The following is a 22,738-nucleotide window of genomic DNA, read 5'->3' as shown; positions in this document are numbered from 1 at the left end:
CCGGGCATCAGAAACAAGTGTTTACAGGAGGCACATGGGATGGCTCATGTGGGGCTGAAACGCATGAACCAAAACTTGAAACAAAAATTGGCAAAAATCTGTGCACAGACAAATTTAACCTGGGTTCAAGCCCTCCCATTTGTGTTAATGGTCATTAAAAGCTCAGTAAATCAGGGTACGAACTGACCACCGAGAGATAGTTCCCTGGACCCAGTGCCGGCCTGAAGCTTAGGCCCAACCCGGAAGCTAAACCAGGTGAGTATGCACGTCGTATAACGATCTACGAGCTCTTGTTTCAGATTTTGTGGACCAGTTGCAAGACAACTCGCTTCTCGTAACTGGCACGGAGAATGTCCTTCACATGTGTATAAAAACTCAGTGTTTTTACTGCTCGGAGACGTCATTACACCGAGCGCTGGGATACGTGCTGGTGTGTTGGACCTCCTGCTTGCAAGCAATAGTTAGACAGATATCTGCGGAGAATTGCTCATGTAATCTTTTTCTCTTCTAAATAAATGTTAACTTTTTGACTTTAATTGATCAACGTGCTGCGATTCTTCTCATCAACCAACTCGGGGGGGATTGGAGATCCTGACAACCATGAACTGGTTGGTCTTCGTCAGCAAGTTTTACCAAATAATGTGATCAATGTTTAAACGAATCTACATTTGCGACATTCAGATTATTCAGCCTATTTGAATAAAATGATAGCCAGTAATGATTTTGATTAGATTGTCACTGTAGAAAAGTCTCTGCTGTTGAAACCTAAACAAACATTTCCGAGAAATTACTCAACACAGCTCTCACCTGATTAGTTGTCTGTTTGCCAATTCAATATGTTTGTTTGTTTTGGGGTAAATATGCTGATTTATCAGGTCCACAACGAGATTTTAAATGAACAAAAAATATCCCTGTAGTAAACATTTTAAGCTGTTTTTTGTAATGTTGCCGTGAACTGTTCATTTTTAAAGTTATTTTGTGTTGTTTATCTTTGTCCTCAGAGCAGAGATAAACTCTCTCCATGCTCAACAGTTTCTCAATCGCTGCTGGGAAATGATAACAATGTTAATGTGGGTATAAGTTCATATGTGTGTGCAGAAACCCTCGGTCAGGTAAGGCGGAGGTGCAGGGGAGGGTGGACGGAGGATAAAAGGCGGGTGACAGCCTTCATTCACTGCAGATCAGTCAGGAGGATGAGTAGGACGATGTGGTGGCTGGTGGCCTCTGTGGCCTCGACCCTCCTCACTTGCCTGGCTAATGGAGCTCCATTGTAAGTAGACCTGCTTCCCTTCACCCGCTGGCTGGAATTCATTCCCCCCAAAAAGCGCTAAAATAAGCAGTTTGTTTGTTTTTCATATTTCTGATATTTACAGTATTATTGAATTCTAACGGGAGAGAGAACGTTATCTGCATTTAAATTCAATTTAAAAAGTGTTTATACAAATATATTTCAGACTCGTGTCTCACTTAATGAGAAGCTACGGTCCACTTTGTCCTTTGTGTCACAAGGTCATGTAAACTCTCAAATGAGGCCAGTCAGCTGACCCTGAATGTGGTTCAGAGTTCGCACAACAGTCTCTTCTGCCAGACAGAGCCAGAGTCTGTAGCCATGAATGTTTGTCCAGTGCTGCATCTTCATCTAAGTAATCAATAGGTTACTCATTGGGGGTGAAGTCACTGCAGTCGGGAGCCTCTTGGTGATTTTGGTGAATTTGAACTTTTACTCACAGCATTTTAGACAGAGGTTTTGGAATCAGGATAAATGTGAGGTTAGAAGATAGAAAATATTTCTGTTACACAAAACAATATTTATTTATTATGACTTTTTTCTTGTTAAATGAAGAAACACAAATCCTAAATCTCACAAAGATTCCCGCAATGAGGCTTTTCACAAGTCAGGGGTCGAACACGAGAAAGGTTGGGAACGACTCCTCTGGCAGATCCACTCTTGCAATGTTTGGACAAATAGGCAAACCTGTAATTGTGTTTAAATGGTGACAACAATCCATCATTATCTCCACCTGACGTAAGCCTGTGGGACATCATGTGTTCTGTCTCGTGTGCATGTGAGATTCTACCAGTTTGTGCGTCCAGCAAATCTCACACACACTGGACCCATCAGCCTAATAAGGGTTGTGCTCATTTATAAATGTAAGTACAGTCATTTCTTTATCTAGTCCTCAATGGGAACATCTTCCATACCACACATTTGATGTTACGATCCCATAAAGTCAGGATCTATACATGACTGAATAAGTCCCCTTCTGCTCTTATCTTTGACCCCATCGTGATTCTCAGGGAGCCTAGAAGGACCGTTCAGTGAGACTTTGTTTTGGAGGGAAGGGGAGACGCAACAGGCAGAGATCTGCACTTTACTGTGTGTGTGACCACAGAGTGTTATTGTCACTCTCTCTTCCTCTCACCGCTGCAGGAAGGTGATGTCAGCCCCCAACTTGTTGCGTGTAGGTACAGCAGAACAAATCTTTGTGGAGTGTCAAGACTGCACTGGAGGAGACATCAACGTCATCATCAGCGTGTGGAGCCATCCAACCAAAGACAAAGAGCTGGCTAACACAGCTGTGACACTTAATGCTGGTAATCATTTCCAGCAGCTTGGACGAATAACGGTAATTTGAATATTCTGAGACGGTCACTGTGTTGGCAACATTTTCGTAGCCACAAATGTTTGATAAAGAAATCCAGAAGCGATCATGATTTAGACCCTCTCACCCTGCTTGTGATGCACTATTGGTGTAGCATCCCTTCAACTTGGAATAAACAGGCTTGGGAGTGTTTCCAGACGGGTGTACTTTAATTCAGATGAGTGTGCATAGCACCAATACTAACACCAACACCGTGAAAACTAAAAAGGGAAATAACAAAGGCAATTTAGCCAGATACAAAAAAATCCTTTGACAAATGCACTTTAGCATACATGGACAACAGCATAGCAGGCAACAGTCATTATATGAAATGAATTTACATGAAATACAATTACATTGAACCACATACCTCGCTCTGCATATCAAAGGGTGCTTGCTATAAAGTGGTAATACAGGGAAGTCCGCCGCCATTAGCTTAATTAATTAAGTTGCTAGCTAGCCCTCTAACATCTAAGCCTTTCTCAAACGTTTACTGCCAAAGCTAATCAAAACATTGAATGATATAGCACTTCAAAGAACACTTTAGTTAAGGTTACAGTGATATTTTAAATCTCTGGCTCTAAACCTGCATTGTCTTGTAACGTGGCTTCTCGTGTCTTCTATTGAACAAATGTGAGCGTGAGCGCGAGCGATTAATCACGTGCGCAGATAGTATGATGTCAAAATAAAAGTCACATAAAATCAAAGTAGTAAACAGGATCATCAAAATAAAAGAACACTGCTGTTGGTCATTTACAATTGGCGTCTCTTTATACTGATTTCAGATCCCTGCTGGAGACTTCAGTAGGGAGGCCAGCACGAAGCACTATGTGTACCTAAAAGCTGAGTTTCCTGACCAAGTGCTGGAGAAAGTGGTCATGCTGTCCTTCCAGTCCGGGTACATCTTCATACAGACTGATAAGACCCTCTACACCCCAAAAGACAAAAGTGAGTTTCAATCCACATCAATGCTACAACACACCGACTGGTGAGAATGTCTTTGAGTGCATTTATGTCAATATGAATGATTTTAACTTAAATTAGGTTCAAATCAGTAACATGACCCTAAATAGAAAGAGGCTCTGTGTCAGTTCTTTACAGGATGTTTGCTGTGACGCCTCGTATGGAGCCAGTGGGGGCGGATGCTCAAAACCAACCTCAAGTTTCTATTTCCATCGAAATTGTGGTATTTCTGATTTATCAACGAGCACATAATTAAATGTGATATCATAGAGTCACTGTGACTGGCAGTACAAAACAATGCATGTCTCCCTCTAGTGGGGAATCGACATCTTTCACTTATCAGTCAAATAGCTGAAAAAAGGGTCAACATCATTCAGTCTATGGACAACACATGTTGACATAGATAAGGGGTTTTAGAGATGAGACGTACACAAACGTTGGCATGGATTTATTAACTGAATTTGTAACCTAATGCTGATGCCTTTTGAAAATGTTTAGACCCCCGAAGGTGTCATTGTACCACGTGATCCAGTCGGTTTAATATCCGGAATCTACTCTGGATTTTACCAACTTCCTGAAATTGCTAGGTTAGTGCTGTATTTATTTATTTTCCACATTTCATTCTTTGACATTGTATTGTTAAGTGGTGTATTACATCAGAAAATATTGAAACCAAATAATTTAGCATCATGGAAAGTAAGCTAGATTTGATATATTATTATTAATCTATATATTGTCTATGTTGCATTTTTTAAAACTACTTTTCATTTAATTTTTGGACAGCACCTACGTACGTAAGTCAGTGTCAGTATGGAGACACTGAATATTGATACTTTTCATTTGAGCCAATTAAGGCGATCTGATGAATTTATGAATGGTAGTTAAGCTCAGCTGGAGGAATTAGTCGCGTGAAAGTAATTCCATTTGCTTGTTTTACGAGCCTGGCTGTGATTCAAGTTGGTTGGTAAGTCTTCTGTGCTGACTCGTTAATGCACTTTCTGTTACAATCGGACAATGGCCCTGAACCCAAATGCATGACTCCCCAGACGAGGTTCAAAATCAAACTTTATTTACAAAAGGAAACAAATGAAAATCACTGCAGAGGAAAAAAAGGTAAAAAAAGGATCTAGAAAATAAACGCTAGGCTGACAAAGGAATGAGCAGAAAGCGAGCCTGAACAAAGTACAAAACAACGTAGCAAGACTTGACAAAGCACATGACAAAGAGCAGGTTCTCTTTAAATGGGACAAGACGAACTGGAACAGGACAAAGGGAGACGCAGACAATATATACACACAGGGTGAGGACACAGGTGGAAACAATAAAGGGCAGGGCAGACAATCGGACCAGCACACAGGGGGAAGGGGCAAGTTGCCTGAGAGGAAGGTTAGTTTTCAAAATAAATCACGAGACAACAGAGACACGGGACAACCTGATTAGCACCGCTTCTTGGACATGACACTTTCTCTCTATGAATTCCGTATGGAAGATTTGCCCAGCTTGTCTTCACCAAAGAAAGATCTGGCTGCGTTTTGCCCAACATGCATAACAATTGTATTACGATTATTATATTACCAAATGAGACAGCAGGCAAACCGCTACAATGAACTAGACCTGTCTAAAATCATTATTCAAACTGAGCCTATAAAAACATTAAATACAAGGTGCCCACCCTTTCCATCCATGGCAAAGTCTCCTGAAAACTTCAAATATTCTATTTTAAAGATCAGTGTCACTTCTATGCAGTAATATATTTTTTTTAATTTCGTATATTTCTGTGTGTGTGTGTATGTATGTATGTATGTATGTATGTATGTATGTATGTGTGTGTGTGTGTGTGTGCGCGTGCGCGTGCGCGTGTGTGCGCGCGCGCAGTCCTGGACTGTGGAAGGTGGTGACAAGGTTCCACAGCAACCCACAGCAGAGCTATTCTGCAGAGTTTGAGGTCAAAGAATACGGTGAGTCCTTCATTACCTGCATGTGTATTTTAGACCGACATGAACCTGCTACATTAACACATTTTGTGAATTAGACACACAATAAAATGTTTTCCATTTTGCAGTGCTGCCCAGCTTTGAGGTTAAACTGAAACCTACGAGTTCCTTCTTCTACGTAGACAGTGAACAGTTCACCGTCAACATCGAGGCTAAGTATGTGAAGGTTATTTGTTTTCGTGGTGGAGAAACCAGGTTTGATTGGTAAATGAATTGCAGAAGGAAGTAGAGGTTGTTTTCAGCTTTTGGTTTAGTCTGATTTATGTTGGTCTGTTAGTGTTTTCTGTGTTGCGTCATTGTGGGCCTTAACACGTGCCTGTCTTGTGGCTTTAGGTATCTGTTTGATGAATGGGTGGATGGGACCGCCTTCGTGGTATTTGGGGTCATTCAAGAGGATCAAAAGCAAAGCTTCCCAAGTTCTCTTCAGAGAGTGCCGGTGAGCCCCTTCTAACACTTTGCTGTATTTACTTTATGTTTTACAAGACTACAATTTTCTGTTATTACTACGTCTGCAGTGATTTCAGCTGAGTTGCTACAATTCTATGAATGTACATTATTTATTTAGGATATTTCATAATTAAACCATGCTGCTCACTGGCTGTACTACTATACTGAAGATGCATTTCTAAATGGTCACATTAGATCAAGAGAGGTCATGGAGAGGTCACACTGAAGAGAGAGCATATCACAAACACTTTCCCAGAGATCCTTGACCTGGTGGGGACATCCATGTTTGTGGCCGTCAGTGTGCTGACGGAAAGCGGTAAGAAAGACTCTGTGTTTGTTCCTTATCCGTGTTTGATCAAAGCGACTTCCAGCAAACTTTCACCATTATAAGCGTCGGTTCCTCAAACAAGAACGAGATGTGAATAGAAAATAAACACCGTTCACTAGTCAAACCAGCCCGGAAAGCTACATTCATTCCACTGGGCGCTGCACACCAGTTCAACACTTTTGGGTAAAATAACTGGGTCATTATTTGTTTTCCTGGAATCTTTTTTTTTTTAAATGATACTTTTTGTATCAGAAGGTGAAAATAAAATGACCTCGTATCAGTTTTTGTGTGAAAGCGTTTGTTTGTCTGTATCAACACACAGGTGGTGAAATGGTGGAGGCAGAGTTGAGAAGCATCCAGATTGTCCAATCACCTTACACCATTCTCTTCAAGAAAACTCCCAAATATTTCAAACCTGGAATGTCCTTTGATGTTATGGTAAAGTACTTATTAGGGTCCTCGCTACGACTAGTCGTAGAGGAACCTATTGTATTTCATGGAATTATTATTTTCTCTAAGGAATTTTCCCTTTTTGAGGCGTTTATCATATTCAAAAAGTTGTTAAATTTGGCATGTATATCAGAACAGGTGAAAAAGTTGATCATTTTGGGGTCTTCCATTTGGGTACGAAGAAATGTCTCCATAGCGCCCCCCAGAAAGGTAAAAAAGTACCACAATAGGCCAGTTTCCACCCCCGATGTCCGACTTGAAATTTGCCACACCTGTGCTCTTGAACATGCTCTACAAAAAAGTCAATCATGGTATGCAAATGCGCCTAACTAGATTTTCCGCCATTTTGAATTAGGTGAAAAACACGTTTTTGACCTTTTCTCCTGAATGCTATGTCCGATTTGTCATGACATTTTCTGTGGATCATTATTGGGTCACTATCCCCCCACCACATCAAGATCGTGTTGATATATCATTGGCCTGAGATGATGTGAGGTAATGAACTTCGTAAGATTTATAACTTCCAAATGATTTAGCCTGCCCTCACCAAACTTGTAACACATGTAAACATTGAACCCCTGAACAGACCTTAATTTTTTGAGAATATTTGAAGAAAAGGGGGCGCTGAAATGAAGCGTTAAAAATCTGTCCTTTTGGCCTTTTTTTGGTCTATTTTCGTGAGTTGTAAAAGACCGAACTCCTCCCAGGGATAAAACCCGACTCTTTTCAAATTCGCACAGTGTGATCTCGAGGACCTAGGCTCAAAAAATTGCATTTTACAGAAAGAAATTCCAAACTATGTGTGTAGGGAGCATTTTCAAAAAAATACCATTCGCCATGAAAATTGAAGTGATCATTTTTAACCTTAGTCATAGCGCCACCTGGTGACAACAGGAAGATGAATGTATTTTTTTTCACACCCAGCTCCTCACAGGTTATGCTCCTCAAAGGTTAATCTGATCCCTCTCAAAATTAGCAGAGAGGTAAGACCTTTACCTCTCTTTGATGCTTTACTGTCAATATTATAAGAATCCGATAATCGGTGGCGAGAGGGTGCATCAGCAAATTTGATCCTTCGCCAAGAACAACTAAATCCTTGTAACTTTACTCCACATCATCGGAGTCTTTCCAATTTACACATGTTTGATGAGACTCTCGCCCGGAAGAGATGTAAAGTTGAATCAAGTCAAAGCGCCACATACTGGTAACAGGAAGTCAAATTTTCTAGTATCCAGTAAAAAACTAAGGTGTCAATTCAACAGGCTTTCATTTTCTAAAATGGTACATTAGAATGTCCTGGTTATCGCTGAGTGACACCTTGGGGATGTGCACTATCAACCATTATCATGTAACTATGGATCGCTTCCTTTTTAAATACCATCTGAAATTGATTAGAACGCTGGTGAACGAGATTTAAGAGAAGGTTTGGTGACATTTCGCGTTGCTCCACACGGTTAACGACGACTGAATCTCGGACACTCTGTCCAACGGCCGCAGGAGTTTTTGGCTGCGTTTCTAGCGTCCGGCCAGTGCCCCGACGTGCAGAGTAGCTTGCAGCTTTAATTTACATTTACATTACTCACAGCATAAGTGTGGATTATGACATGGCACCTCCAGGCAACTTACAAAAAATGGAAGAGAGCGATTTATTAGAAGAAAAGTTGTGTTTGCCGAACCCGGAAGAGCATGTTTAATTCATTTTCGATGAAGGAATTGAGCAAAGATAAAACGGAGTTCAAGAAGTTGTAGTTACGAGGACCATTAAATATAAATCTGTTTACTTTTTTCTACAGCATGTATTTATTAAAATGTATTTATTCATATTCGAATATGCTTACAGTTATTTTTTCACATTTTTCAAATTTTCTTTTTCTATTATTTGTTACATTTCAATTAAAAAAAACATTACAGACATTGCACAACTGGTAAGGCATTGTCAGTAGACATTGATGTCAGTATATTGTAAATAATAATTTATGCTCTCTTCATAGCTATTTTGATTAGATCCATTTTTTTGTCATGGGGCTTCATTATGATATTAAGGCAGATTTTGAAAAACCCATAGTCCATCAACCTATTGGGTCAGCATAAAGTAAGTCCCGATCTGTATGACTAAACTGTAATAAAAACAACTAAGATGATTTAATCCCCTTAATCTAAACCATTAAAAAAATAATATGTTTAAAAAGGCTGTAAGTCCATTTCTGATTGTTCAGGTTGAAGTTGAGAATCCTGACGGCAGTCCGGCAAAAAACGTGAAAGTGGTTGTGGAACCAGGTTCGGAGGAGGGCTTCACCGGGGACAATGGCCTGGCAAAGCTTACTGTCAATACAAACAAAGGGACCCCAAACCTGCAAATCACCGTAAGTCTCTGAACCCTTTTGAACGTCAGCGTTCATTGGCAAACATGTTTTAGCTTCTCTTGAAGAGGTGAAATCCAGCAGAGCAGCTGGCTGTTATTGTTCATCTGTTCATGCATTTAAAAACTTCATCTAGTCAGTGCAATGTCTGTTTGTTATTCTATATAGCAGCTACGATAAGTTGACATAGGATCTTCAAGTATTCTTTATTCAACTGTGTGTCTGTGTGTGTGTGTGTGTGTGTGTGTGTGTGTGTGTGTGTGTGTGTGTGTGTGTGTGTGTGTGTGTGTGTGTGTGTGTGTGTGTGTGTGTCTTTAATTGCAGGCAAAGACCACTGATCCTGCTATTAGGCCTGACAGACAAGCATCAGCCTCCATGGAGGCTCTCGCATATACAACAAACAGCAACAGCTATATCCACATAGGTGAGGGACATTCTGAAATAACACTAGATGCTAGATCAAAATGGAGATAGCAGTGGAAGAATGTATTGATTAATATACTTTATCTTATGGGGGTGTTATCACATGTCACATCTGCAGGTGTTGATGCCGGTGAGAGGAAGTTAAGAGATAACATGAAGGTCAGCCTTAATCTCGAACGGCAGGACACACACAACACTGATATCACAATCCTGGTGAGCGATGTTTTACACTTTTGTATTTGTGCACATATATTCCTCTTTTGGTTGACTCACATGTCATGTGTAAAATGTACACGCAACATATATTCATGTCTGATGATTCACGATGTTCAAATTTGCCTCCATAGATCTTGAGCAGAGGTCAGCTGGTGAGCTTTCGTCGTCACAAGATAGAAGGTCAAACCCTTATTTCCCTGATGGTTTCTATCACCAAAGAAATGCTCCCGTCGCTCCGCATCGTAGCCTACTACCATACAAACGCCAATGAAGTGGTGTCAGACTCTGTTTGGGTGGATGTTAAGGACTCCTGCATGGGCTCGGTGAGACATGCACCACTGATGGAGGAGAAGTGGTCAAACAAAAAAACACACAAGCTGATTATTTTTATTACATCTACTGTATTACAACTCAACAAATACATAACTGTATTGTTGACTGTGTGAATGTCTCATTCATTGACTCCCCTAAACATTCAGCTGAAGCTTGAACCAACAACACCCCGATACTCCTATGAGCCCAGAGGGTCATTTGTCCTGAAGGTCACAGGAGATCCAGAAGCCAAAGTTGGACTGGTGGCGGTCGACAGAGGCGTCTACGTCCTCAACAACAAGCACCGTCTCACCCAGAAAAAGGCAAATTCTTTCTCTGAAAGCTATGTATAAAAGAAGACTACAGAATACATTTCATGTTTGTTAGCTTCAAATAATATCCAGTGTGAATATCAAGTCCCCTGCGGTAAAATACGTTACACAAGTTCATATGAAATCTGTCATTTGAGTTTATGGGTTTGTATGTATAACTTGCACACTGTAACCCTATGCATGTGTGCGTGTGTGTGAACCACCTCCAACCTGCTCAGGTGTGGGACATTGTAGAGAAGTACGACACAGGCTGCACACCAGGTGGAGGAAAGGACGGTATGGGTGTGTTTTACGATGCTGGGCTGATGTTTGAGTCCAGCGCGGCGTCTGGGACTCCCTACAGACAAGGTGACAATACTTTACTCTTCCCTTCCCCGAACATGAGCCTCTTTAGGTTTCAGTATCGTATCAATAAAATCGCTCTAATGAGGAGAAGTGGCCAAATAGACCTTTATTCATCACCATAAGTTTACTTTTCCTGAGGAGTAAGCATCCAGCGGACGTAGAGGAACAAATCACTCTTTGCTGTCTAGTTGTTCAATTCTTCAGTGCTGCAGGTGACAAACCCTTTGAGGCGTTTCCATTCAAACTATCAGGACTGCCACATTGGCTGATCATGGTTCCTCACTTTTGTTGGGGATTTTTGGAAACTTGTCTTCAGCATTTCATCATCATTAAAAGCATTTAAACAATAACATTTTCTCACAGCCAGATCCCGTCCACACTTCAGACCATGATAATGACCCCACTCTGATTTAAAGAGTTTTTAAAAATCTGTCTTTGTCTCCAGAATTGAAATGTCCGACCCCCAGCAGGAGGAAACGAGCCACTACTATCGCGGAGGTCACAACCAGCTTACGTAAGAACCAGAGCTCTAAACCACCCAATAAACGCATCATCAGTCACTTAGTTCCCCAAACGTTTGACCCTATGCTATGTATTAGTAGATAGAAATGGTAGTTTTTATATATCTATTTCTAATTGATCTTTCCAGCTCACAATTCTTCTCGGTGGTGATGTCTTCTTACATCGTCTCTCGTCCACAACCCTCTTTGTTCCCAGTGAGTCAATATAAAAACAACCAGCTGCAGCGTACCTGTTGTTTGGATGGCATGAAGGAAACCCTTCTCAGCTACACGTGTGAGAGGCGCAGCGAGTACATCAATGATGGAGAAGCTTGTGTCACAGCGTTCCTGCGCTGCTGCAAGGAGATGGAAACCCAGCGAGCTGAGAGGAAGGAGGACAGCCTGCTACTGGCTCGCAGTAAGACGGGGACATGGCAGGCTGTTGAGCTCTGGGGTTACTATCCGTGGTCATACTGAGTGAAAATAGTGACATTTTTAATGACTCTTAAGGTGAGGAGAATGACAACAGTCACAACCAAATCGCTTCTCGCAGCCAGTTCCCTGAAAGTTGGCTGTGGTTAGACATCGACCTGCCTGCTTGTCCTAATCAAACACCTAATTGGTGAGTCAACTTTAATATGCACACAGACAAAATACTGATTTAAAACTACCCTTCACAAAGTGTTGACCCCCTTTGTTTTTTCTTCAGTGAGACCACTTCAGTCACAAAAAACGTTGCTTTGCAAGACTCAATCACAACCTGGGAGTTGACTGGCATTAGTCTGTCAAAAACTCACGGTATGGATTCAGTGACTGGAATCTGTAAATCTATCCCATCTAGCACTCTCTGCCCGTTGTGAACGTTCACGTTTTTGGTGCTTTTATTTCTCACATATTAAAGGAATCTGTATTGGCGAGCCGTTGGCGGTAATTGTTCGGAAAGAATTCTTCATTGATCTGAGGCTGCCGTACTCTGCTGTCACTGGAGAGCAGCTGGAAGTCAAGGCAATCCTCCACAACTACCGCCCGGATAGCATCACCGTAAGTCTGTGTTCCTCTGCTCTGGTGTTTCATGCCGAGCTGTGAGGATTTCACATACTTGAACTCAAAAGCACAACTCTGAAACAGAAATGCACGTGAAGCTCTCTACTAGTTTCAGGCAGGATCAAAACCGCGAGGTCAGTCCAACAGGCAAACATGTCCGAAAAGGGGGGCACACAGAGATCCTAGGTCGATTAGACACGCAAACAGGGTCGGAACAGGTAGCGTGGGAACGATAACAGGATATGCTGGAGAGCTTAACAATGACAATCCAGCAGAGGACAAGCGTAAGTGAGAAGTGAGGGACTAATAAGAAGATGGGCTGCAGGTAAGAAGGGCATGAGGACCAGGTGAAGGGAAAGAGAGATGATCTGCTGTGGATGACAGAATGAGGGATGACAGAAGAGTTCATTAAACAAGCAGGCAGGATGAAAACTAACCAATGAGCCAATGAGATTATTTAAGCAATTTCAGTGCAAAGACAAAAATGCAAATATGACTCACTTACAACAAGGTGGGTGACTAAAATAAATCGGATCCCTGTTATTTGCTCGTTGGGGATCTCATCTTTGATCAACTACAGACACTTGAGACTATTCTCTTCGTCCTGTTTTCCAGGTGCGTGTGGATCTGATTGAGGCGACGCATCTGTGCAGCGCAGCTCATAAGCGTGGAAAGTATCGTCAGGAGGTCAAAATAGGGCCACAAACTACACGCTCTGTGCCGTTTGTTGTTATTCCTATGAAAGAAGGAGAATACCGCATGGAGGTCAAAGCAACTGTGAAAGATTTTTCCCTATATGATGGAATCTGGAAGAATCTGCGGGTGGTGGTAAGAGAGAGAGAGAGACTAACTTTGTTAAATTAGCATAGACAAACATCATCATCATCATTAGGGGCTTAACCTTAAATCTTATCAGCTTTTTCAAAATAAAGTGAAGACTTACACACGGAAGCAAGTTGAACTTTGTTACCCATCAGCCGACCACTAAAACAGGTGTTGTTGTAATTGTAGTGAGTTGTAATGATTGTTCTTGCGGTTGTTTTTCCAGCCTCGAGGTGAACTGGTTACATCTCAACAAAATGTAACTCTCGACCCCTCTAAAGATGGAATTGGTGAGTTAACATGTGTGTATTTGTGTATGTACTACTGTAATATGTGTGTGTGTGTGTGTGTGTGTGTGTGTGTGTGTGTATACCTATATTACATCGTAGTTTGGTATTACAATGTTTTTATCACTTGGCCACTGTTGATCCCTTCAGCTGGTAAACAAGAAGAAACTCTCAACAGTAGAATTCCTGAGGCAGATTTGATTCCGGGCACACCGACTATCACACAGGTCTCTGTGACAGGTGAGATGTGATCCTATATTTGGGCACGCCATGTGACATAGTGTCTGTAAAATAGTGTTGGCAAAATTGGCATCATTCCTATTGAGAAATTACCACCTCACTGCTTGTGGGGAACCGTTGCATGTTTCTTTAGATGTTTCTGCATGTTGATTTCTAACATTTACATCTTTTTGTTCTATGTGTGAATAAAGGGAGAGAACAAATTTCCACAATAGTGAGCGCCGTTGGCGGGTCCTCTATGGATAGTCTGATCCAACAACCCTACGGCTGTGGAGAGCAGAACATGATAAAAATGACCCTACCTGTCATTGCAACAACGTATTTGGACAGAACCAACCAGTGGGAAACTGTGGGCTTTGACAAACGTGACAAAGCTCTAGAACACATCAAGACCGGTAGGTATTGCCACGGATACTGTGAATCTTGTTGATGGGATTTAATACATTACATTACATTACAGGTCATTTAGCAGACGCTTTTATCCAAAGCGACTTACATTACACTTTAAACCCATGGCTTTTTCACATTTTTGCCCGGGGAGCAATTAGGGGTTAGGTGTCTTGCTCAGGGACACTTCGACATGGAACATGGGGCAGCCTGGAGTCAAACCACCAACCTTGTGCTTCCCAGCACACCTTCTCTAACCCCTGCGCCACGACGACCCCCATAATACATAGACTATATAAAATTAACTATAAACAAAAATGTATGCCAGCAGATTCATTTAAAAGACTGACTTGTATCAGGAGGAAAAGCTAACAGAGCTCCACTAACTGGTTGTATGTTCTTGTCTGTGTTCAGGCTACCAGAACGAGCTGAATTACCTTAAAGGTGATGGGTCTTTTGCTGTGTTCACCGACGAAAAAATAAGTGGCACCTGGTGAGGCTTTCAAATATCCAGTTACTCATTCAAATGTTTCCACACCCTCCTTTAAACTAAATTCTGACGATTTGAAGTTGGTGTATTGCATGTGTAAACAAAGGAAACTAAGCGTCTCCTCTCTTCTCTCAGGCTGACAGCCTACGTTGCCAAGGTGTTTTCCATGGCCCACAGTCTGGTGTCTGTGCGAAAGAATCACATCTGTGACGCTATAAAGTATCTGATTCTCAATACGCAGCAACCTGATGGCTTGTTTGTAGAAAAAGGGCGTGTGATCCACGGAGAGATGATTGTATGTGAACGGATTTCTTAACACAGATGACTACATAGTAGGATGAAAACCATTCCACTGGCCAAAACCTAATATAAATTAACATGTTTGTGTCTACATGTGTAGGGGGATGTTCGCGGCAAAGATTCAGATGCCTCCATGACGGCCTTCTGCCTCACTGCCATGCAGGAGTCACGCGCGCTATGTGATGACACTGTTAATGTGAGTAACTGAACAGGAGGTTTTATATTTTGCCTCCACTATTTTCATTTCTTTCTTATTCTACACCAGTGATGGATAAAACAACGCTTTCTGATGGGGAAGCAAGTCACTATTTGCCTCTCTTAAGGCTGGCGAATGCTTCTGCGTCTGCGTCGTTGCGTCGACGCACTCTTTTCAATTCATGGTTCTAAAGTCTTGGCGTGTGTTGCAGAGCAATTCACCGCCAGAACAACAGGCGGAGTGACGCGTTTTTGTTGAAGACGACGTAGAGTCACGTCTATTTATTTATCTGTTTATTTATTTATCATACACTTTATTGCCCCGTGCATCGCCACTGCTGATTGTCATCGCGGACACATTTGTCGCGTATTTTCCTCCACAACTTTGTGCACCTCTCGACCGGCGTTTGCGGCGATCTCGCTCCGTGAATCCAACCCGCTTCTACAACCGGCCAATGACGGCTTGTATAAGCGGTCATATTTACGCATTTCTTCCGACAAAAGCTCTTAAATCTGATCCGTTCTCTCGTAAACATTCTTCGTTTTAATAATGGCGGTGTCGGGCTATGAAAGCGGAAATGTGAGACTCCGTAAAGGACGTAGTTAGCGGACCAATCGCAGCCTGGTGCGCTGCGGGAGGCTTGCGTCGCTTGCGTCGAAAGCAACGCACGCCTAGAAAAATGTCTCGACACACGCAAGGACGCGGGTGTGAAAAGGCACGCAAGGGACACGCAAGGGGGGCTTGCGTCTGCGTGGCTCTGAAAACGCAGAAGCATAAACTAGGCTTTAGTAACTGTCGCAACTCCTACAGAGCTTATAATCTAAATTTAGGTGGGACAGATTGGTCTTGGATAATGTCCCAGGATCAAATGTTTCAACATTCCTGAATAGAGTTGAATATCTGAAATGACTGCTGATTACTGTTCTCGCCTCATTCTTCTTTCTCCTTCCTTTTTCATTCGTCCAGATGGCAGGCAGTATAGACAATGCAGTAACCTACCTGGAAAGGCGTCTGCCCAACCTCGTCAACCCATATGCTGTTGCCATGACGTCATATGCTCTGGCAAATGCAGGCAAACTGAACCATCAGATCCTCTACAACTTTGCATCCCCAGGTACCGTCACACAGCATTTTTTGTTGAAATGTTTTTTTTAGTGAACTAAGCTTGTTACAGGTTCATTACTGTAATAAAACGCTGTTTGTATGCATCTTCCTCAGAGCGAAACCACTGGCAAACCTCTGGTGGAGGTGTTCACACTCTGGAGGCCACAGCTTATGCTCTGCTTGCTCTGGTCAAAGCCAAGGTGAGCGTGTCCCACAAAACATACAACTCAGTCATCATCCATGTTGCCTCACTGAATGGGTGGAGGGGTTGGAAACAAAAGTCAATCAAATGTGTGTCTCGGTTATGCTTTGAAATGTTGGTTTGAAGATTCAAGTTGTACTTGGAAACTGGACGATTACAATCATAAATACAACTGTACCAGAATCAGAGTGTTTTTTTAATATCTATATGCAACCACAGGAAAATTCATTTATTTTCCTTCTGTTAATAAAGAAATTTGAAGATGCCAAACCTGTTGTGAGATGGTTCAACAAGCAGCAGAGAGATGGCGGAGGCTATGGATCAACTCAGGTACCAATGACCTCTCTCTGCATCTTGATTCCTCCATCCTTTGTTAACTTTATACTTGTTTTTTTCTGAGTCTTGTTTTCGCACTCCTTTTCTCTCTAGGCGACCATAATGGTGTACCAGGCAATAGCAGAGTACTGGGCCGGCGCTAAAGAACCAGAGTACGATCTGGATGTGGACATTCTGTTTGAGGGTAGGACAAATGCCGATAAATACAAGTTCAACAGGGCAAACCACTACACCACCAGAACATCTAAAGTGAGAAGACACTCATCCAAACTTTCTGTGGCTCATCATATCGCCACTCCTGTTACTTGTAGGTTTGTTCTGCTGACCTGTTTGTGTGTGTATTTAAATTCCTACAGTCCCTTAGCATAAACCAGAATGTTACAGTGACTGCCACCGGTTCAGGAGAAGCAACAATAAGGGTAAGCACAATATATTTTAAGATTATGACTTTTAGCAGCTGTTCATTGTTGACTTGGTATTGGAAAAATTCTCACTCGACACCAGTGGAAGATCATCAGAAACAGGATATTTCATGTTTGCGAACAGGAGACACAGTTGACACACATTCAGGTCATGCGCAAAGCCTACTCAAAGGTTTTCATCCTCGGAGCAGGAATATATAGTTGGAAGATAAACATGCAGGGTGGGGTCATGCGCAAAACCCAAGTGCTGGTAGTCAAACATCTTGAGCATCAGATGACCCAGAACACCATGGGCCTCTAAGTGAAAGAGCACAGACTTTCTGTCGTACTAAAGTGGAACATTATTGCAGTTTTTCCAACACTTGTCCTATCTGAATCTCAGAGACCAAATACATTTTCAACCTTGTGTGACAGATGGTGTCGCTGTATTACACTCGGCCTAAAGAAAAGGAGAGCGACTGTCAGAAGTTTGACTTGTCCGTGCAGCTCCTCCCAGGTAATGAGGTGCACTCCCTCTCTCACTGTCTTACTTAACATTTGTTTGTGGTCTTTTTATCAGTTTGCTGTTCTGAACATGAGAAACGAGTTAAGAAATTACTTTTGCTCCTGCAGAGAAAATGAATGTGGACCCAAAGGTTTACAAGCTGAAAATAGAGGTTTTGTGAGTACGATAAAGGCGTCATACCGACCAGTGTCACAGTAACATGTCTGTATATACGGAGCATTTTCCAACCTAATTAACATCATTCTTTCTCTCATGTTGTTCATGCCGCTGTTCTTTGGGTAGGTATAAGGACACCGAGCGTGATGCAACCATGTCAATCTTGGATATTGGCTTGCTAACCGGCTTCACTGCTGACAAAAATGACTTGAACCGAGTAAGATATGACCGATACATGTAAACCCAGTGCAGCTGTGTTTAGGATAAAGTTCTGACAATGTGTGTGTGTGTGTGTGTGTGTGTGTGTGTGTGTGTGTGTGTGTATGTGTGTGTGTGTGTGTGTGTGTGTGTCTGTGTGTGTGTGTGTGTAGCTGTCCAAAGGACATGCTCGCACCATTGCAAAGTATGAGATGAACACAGTCCTGTCAGAAAGAGGCTCACTCATCATCTACCTGAACAAGGTAAGACATCCCGGTTTCCTGCCAAATATGTTTGTCTCTGCCTTGTTCTTTGTGTCTTTATCTCATCTTACTTTTGTCCAAAAGGTTTCTCACACGCTGCCTGAGGAGATCACTTTTAGGCTCCATCAGACGATGAAAGCAGCTGCCCTTCAACCAGCTGCTGTGTCTGTTTACGATTACTATGACGGTAACAAATAATGTTATGTACTTTACTGCCGATGAATGCCAGAGACAACACTGTGGATAAGCGGTCAATATTAGATTTCTAGTATTTAATACAAATGTTCTGATTTACTGCAACAATCACAAACTCATTTGCAGATATCTTTCTTCTCCATTGCAGAAAAACGTTGTGTGAAATTCTACCATCCAGAGAGGGAAGCTGGCATGTTAACACGGCTCTGTACAAAGGACCAAGATGAGTGCACATGTGCTGAAGGTACAGGATGAGTCCTCTTTTAGTCTTGGACACACACACACACACACACACAGCGTGTTGCATGTCCTTTTGTTCCACTGCAGCATTTTCGGTTTTTAATGAGGAGAATTAAAACCACAAAAGTTATTATAAAAAATAAGCATTTGCAGTTAAAGACTAAGACCCATGCACCTTTCACGAGTAATCAGGAAAAAATATATCTTACCGTCGGTTCTGCCTGATCTCATGTGAATAAGACTAAATATAAAATAGCTTTACAATGAATTCAACAAACCTGATTTATAGTAAGTCAACAGATTGTAATGACTAGAACTTTTTATCCGAGGCAACACGCCCTCCAGGATTCTAGGATCAGAGCAGCAGTCTCACTAAAGAAGTACTATTGTCCTTTAGGTAGTTTCACTCGTCAACTCTTACACACACACGTGATTATGTCACTGGGTCACCGGTTGTGTTCTCACTTTGTGCATTGTGTATTTCCAGAGAATTGCAGTATGCAGAAGAAGGACCAAGTCAGCAATGATCAGCGCACAGAAAAGATATGTGAGACTGAAGTGAACAACAAAATAGATTTTGGTAAGTGCTTGACTGCATTGATACGCACTTTTATACAAATAAATGTATGTTGTTGTAATAAAATATAGCAAGTACAAACATGTCTGCTAACAGTCTGCAACTGCTCTGTCCGAAGCGTACAAAGTGAAAGTGGAACTGTCTGAAGAAGATCCGTCCATTGATGTGAACACTGTGCGAGTTCTGAAAACCATCAAAGAAGGTGAGTAATTATCATTTTAAGACAGTTGCCTTTTGTCAGAGTTGGAGGAGAAAACTAGTTTTACTCATGTGTTTGTAGCAGCCAGTGTAATTAGCTTGTATTAATAGATAACAAGCGGACACTCATTACTGGTTTGTCCTTGACAATAAATGTTTCTTTGCAGTCTGGCTGCATCTACCTGTGAGGTAAAAACATGACTCTTAGTTTCAGGCGATTATTCTCTGAAGAAAATTATAGTAATTAAGGAAAGTCATTGTATTTTTTATCGTTGGATAGTATATTAGAGGTGCCAGTAGCTGGTTTTTCTTACCTTTGAACAGAGCCAGGCTGACTTATTCTAGTCTGTATGTTATATAATTAGCGTATCACAACTACCTTAAGTATGATTCAACTGTTGCATTAGTAATATGTATACTTTGCTAATTTATTGTACTGAACCTTAAACTATCCATTTAATTCTTACATTTTCTATCTCATGTCTCAATTACAGGAAGCACGGACGTGGGTCCTGTGAATAAACTGCGCACATTCATCAGTCTTGCGCATTGCAGGGAGTCGTTGGATTTGAGATTGGGAAAAACTTACCTTATCATGGGCTCATCCCGAGATATTACAGCAAAGGAAAATGACCAATCGTAAGCTTCTTCTTAATAGGAATGTGTGTGTATTTAGAATTTTCAACTGTTGTTATGCTGTTTATTAGTAAATCAAGTTAAATTTTTATATTTCTGTCTCTATTGGCAGAGTAGATTATCGTAAAGGAGGCAGGAGGCTATTTAATATGTTTGTGTATGACAGATAACTGTTGAACCAATGTATTTTCTTACCTTTTGTTTCCTCAGGTTTCAGTATTTTCTTGGAGGGAGAACCTGGATTGAGTATTGGCCCACAAACGCAGAGTGTCAAAAGGATGAATACAGACCTACCTGTGCGGGCATTGAAAATATGGTCGACCAGTACGAAACGTTTGGGTGTCAGCAGTAGTGAGACTAAACAAAATAATGTTTTTCAAATTATTTGTGTTGGGATTTTACCCTTTTATGTAAATCTTTCCAGATTATGAAATCTATTAGGGCCAACAATGTTGCACTGTATTAATTAAAATTGGATGGACTCAATATTTCTTGCTGTCATCTTCACAGATTAAAATTACTGTTACTTACTGTAATGTTGGTTGTTGCGATAAACGATGATGTCAACTTGTAGAAGTGGACAAGTAGAAGTTTGACTATATTGAGCGAGCTCAGTTGGGTGATATGTATCAGGGGCCGTTTAGGACCGAACTACTGAGACACTCTCATGCACACTACTGAGACGCGTAAGAGTGTCTCAGTAGTTAAGTCCTAATCGGCCCTTCATTGATATGGGGTCAGATTAGTCTTAGTAATTGCAAATGCACACAGAACAACTCACAAATGCAAACAGGAATGTTCACAAATGCGCACAGATTAATAAAAAAATGTATTCGATTCACAAATGCACACAGAAGGATTTACAAATACATTTCAATGCACACAGATGGATACATTATGATTCATATTTGCAGATCACAGTGCATTTATTTGCGGAGAGCTTTACATTTGTGTGTGGGTTTTTTGCGACTTGTCTTGCGTTGCAGATCCACAAATGTGTTTTTTTTTTCAACATGGACCGATCTGTAGCCAATCACATGAGCACGGCTCCCTCCTCCCCATGTGACTTTCAGCGATACATCGCCTGCACTGTATCGCTGAAAGTCAAGTGAAACATTATTAATGTAGCAATCCTTGTTGTAAGACATGACATGTTCTTGAACAATTAATTATTAGTTTTGATACGTTAGCGGAGTAAATTCCGGGTGGAACATCTTCTGGTCTTGAAGTGGCTGGGGAGCTTCAATTTGAAGAAGCAGGTGAATTGGGATTACGACCTCAACCACAAGCTTTTTCCTCCAGCAGCTCCCTCCAAACCCAGAACCTCATGAGGTCACGGAGCACCTCCGCTGATGGAAGAGAGAATGTTATGCATGCAACACCTCAAATGCATTTATTTGAAATGTGAGCTTGCCAATATATCATAAAACATCACGCAAAGAATTATATCTGAACTCCATTTCGTATGCAGATTTTGAGTCAGAACTGCCATCTGTCTTTTTTTTTGTTCATTCTTGGCAATCGCAGCACCCAAACAAGTAGGTGCAAATAAAGATGCAGTAATAAATATGTAACTTTGAGAGGATAAGGATAAGCTGCTACCTTGGCTTGAGGCGACAGACCCTCTCACACGTCCCACAGTTATTTTCAATAATTGTAACTTAGTTTCAAGATGTTACTTCAGAAGAAACAAATTAGCATGCAGAAGCTGAAGACAACACTAGCTAGCTAACTAAGCTTATGGACCTACAAGATTAAACTGAATAAGAAGTTTAGGTAACGCTTTATATTAAGGTCCTTGTTATAACCATTAATTAATAGGTGATAAGGCCCTTGTAAGTCCTTCCAAGATGCTTATTAACATTTATAACCCTATACAAGTGTTAATAATGGCATTATAATACAATTAATAGCAGGCTGTAACACATTTATAAGCATCTTTGCTATGCCTTTATTAATCTTTTTTGTTTGCTTATTGATATTAAAATATACTTTATTGCTCATCTAATATAAGTTAACTATGCACTTGTAAACAGTTAACTATGCTTTTTGCAGCTACCGGATCTAAAGTGAGAACAAGCCTTATTAAGGCTAATAAGTATTTCATTACATGTTAATAACTGGTAATGACTTTCACAACCTCCACATATCATGTTTGCTTATTGATATTAAAATATACTTTATTGCTCATCTAATATAAGTTAACTATGCACTTGTAAACAGTTAACTATGCTTTTTGCAGCTACCGGATCTAAAGTGAGAACAAGCCTTATTAAGGCTAATAAGTATTTCATTACATGTTAATAACTGGTAATGACTTTCACAACCTCCACATCGACAATATGGTCAAGGCTGATATAATGGGAAGGAAAAAAAGCATGATACAAGTGTTTCAACTGTGAAAGCAAAACTAGTTTTATTTATTGCTGTGGACTGCAAATTTAAAAAATAACACTTTCAGGATCTGTAAAAATCGAGGCATATAATCAAAGACATTGAAATTACCTTAAAGTGCATGATAAAACTGAGGTAGATTATTATTTATTTTTTTATTCCTCTGAACATTTAACAGTTTAACTTTTTTTTAAAACATGGTCCATCAGCACAAGATCAAACCAATATTCCCCT

The 22,738-nt window shown here is 41.0% G+C and overlaps 1 protein-coding gene across 1 annotated transcript; it reads left to right on the top strand.

Annotated features, from left to right (window-relative positions):
* Positions 1-1,162: 1,162 nt before the first annotated feature.
* Positions 1,163-20,638, top strand: LOC120824685 (complement C3). The gene is made up of 43 exons (XM_078080428.1): positions 1,163-1,270; positions 2,432-2,627; positions 3,428-3,590; positions 3,734-3,828; positions 4,104-4,192; positions 5,481-5,563; positions 5,668-5,755; positions 5,933-6,035; positions 6,242-6,362; positions 6,697-6,812; positions 9,041-9,187; positions 9,509-9,608; positions 9,726-9,820; positions 9,955-10,146; positions 10,303-10,458; positions 10,686-10,815; positions 11,258-11,326; positions 11,530-11,730; positions 11,823-11,934; positions 12,022-12,110; positions 12,214-12,353; positions 12,972-13,184; positions 13,405-13,468; positions 13,616-13,705; positions 13,897-14,100; positions 14,507-14,585; positions 14,718-14,877; positions 14,983-15,078; positions 16,045-16,192; positions 16,297-16,382; positions 16,637-16,714; positions 16,814-16,969; positions 17,077-17,139; positions 17,557-17,638; positions 17,755-17,803; positions 17,930-18,020; positions 18,175-18,264; positions 18,349-18,451; positions 18,608-18,703; positions 19,187-19,279; positions 19,395-19,478; positions 19,969-20,113; positions 20,321-20,638. The coding sequence occupies exons 1-43, from the start codon at positions 1,194-1,196 to the stop codon at positions 20,460-20,462; spliced, it is 4,974 nt and encodes a 1,657-aa protein (XP_077936554.1). The 5' UTR covers positions 1,163-1,193; the 3' UTR covers positions 20,463-20,638.
* Positions 20,639-22,738: the final 2,100 nt, after the last annotated feature.

The sequence above is a fragment of the Gasterosteus aculeatus genome, chromosome 9 (genome assembly GCF_964276395.1).
Source record: "Gasterosteus aculeatus chromosome 9, fGasAcu3.hap1.1, whole genome shotgun sequence".
Classification (NCBI taxonomy): Eukaryota; Metazoa; Chordata; class Actinopteri; order Perciformes; family Gasterosteidae; genus Gasterosteus; species Gasterosteus aculeatus.
This window is presented reverse-complemented; position numbering and strand designations above follow the sequence as displayed.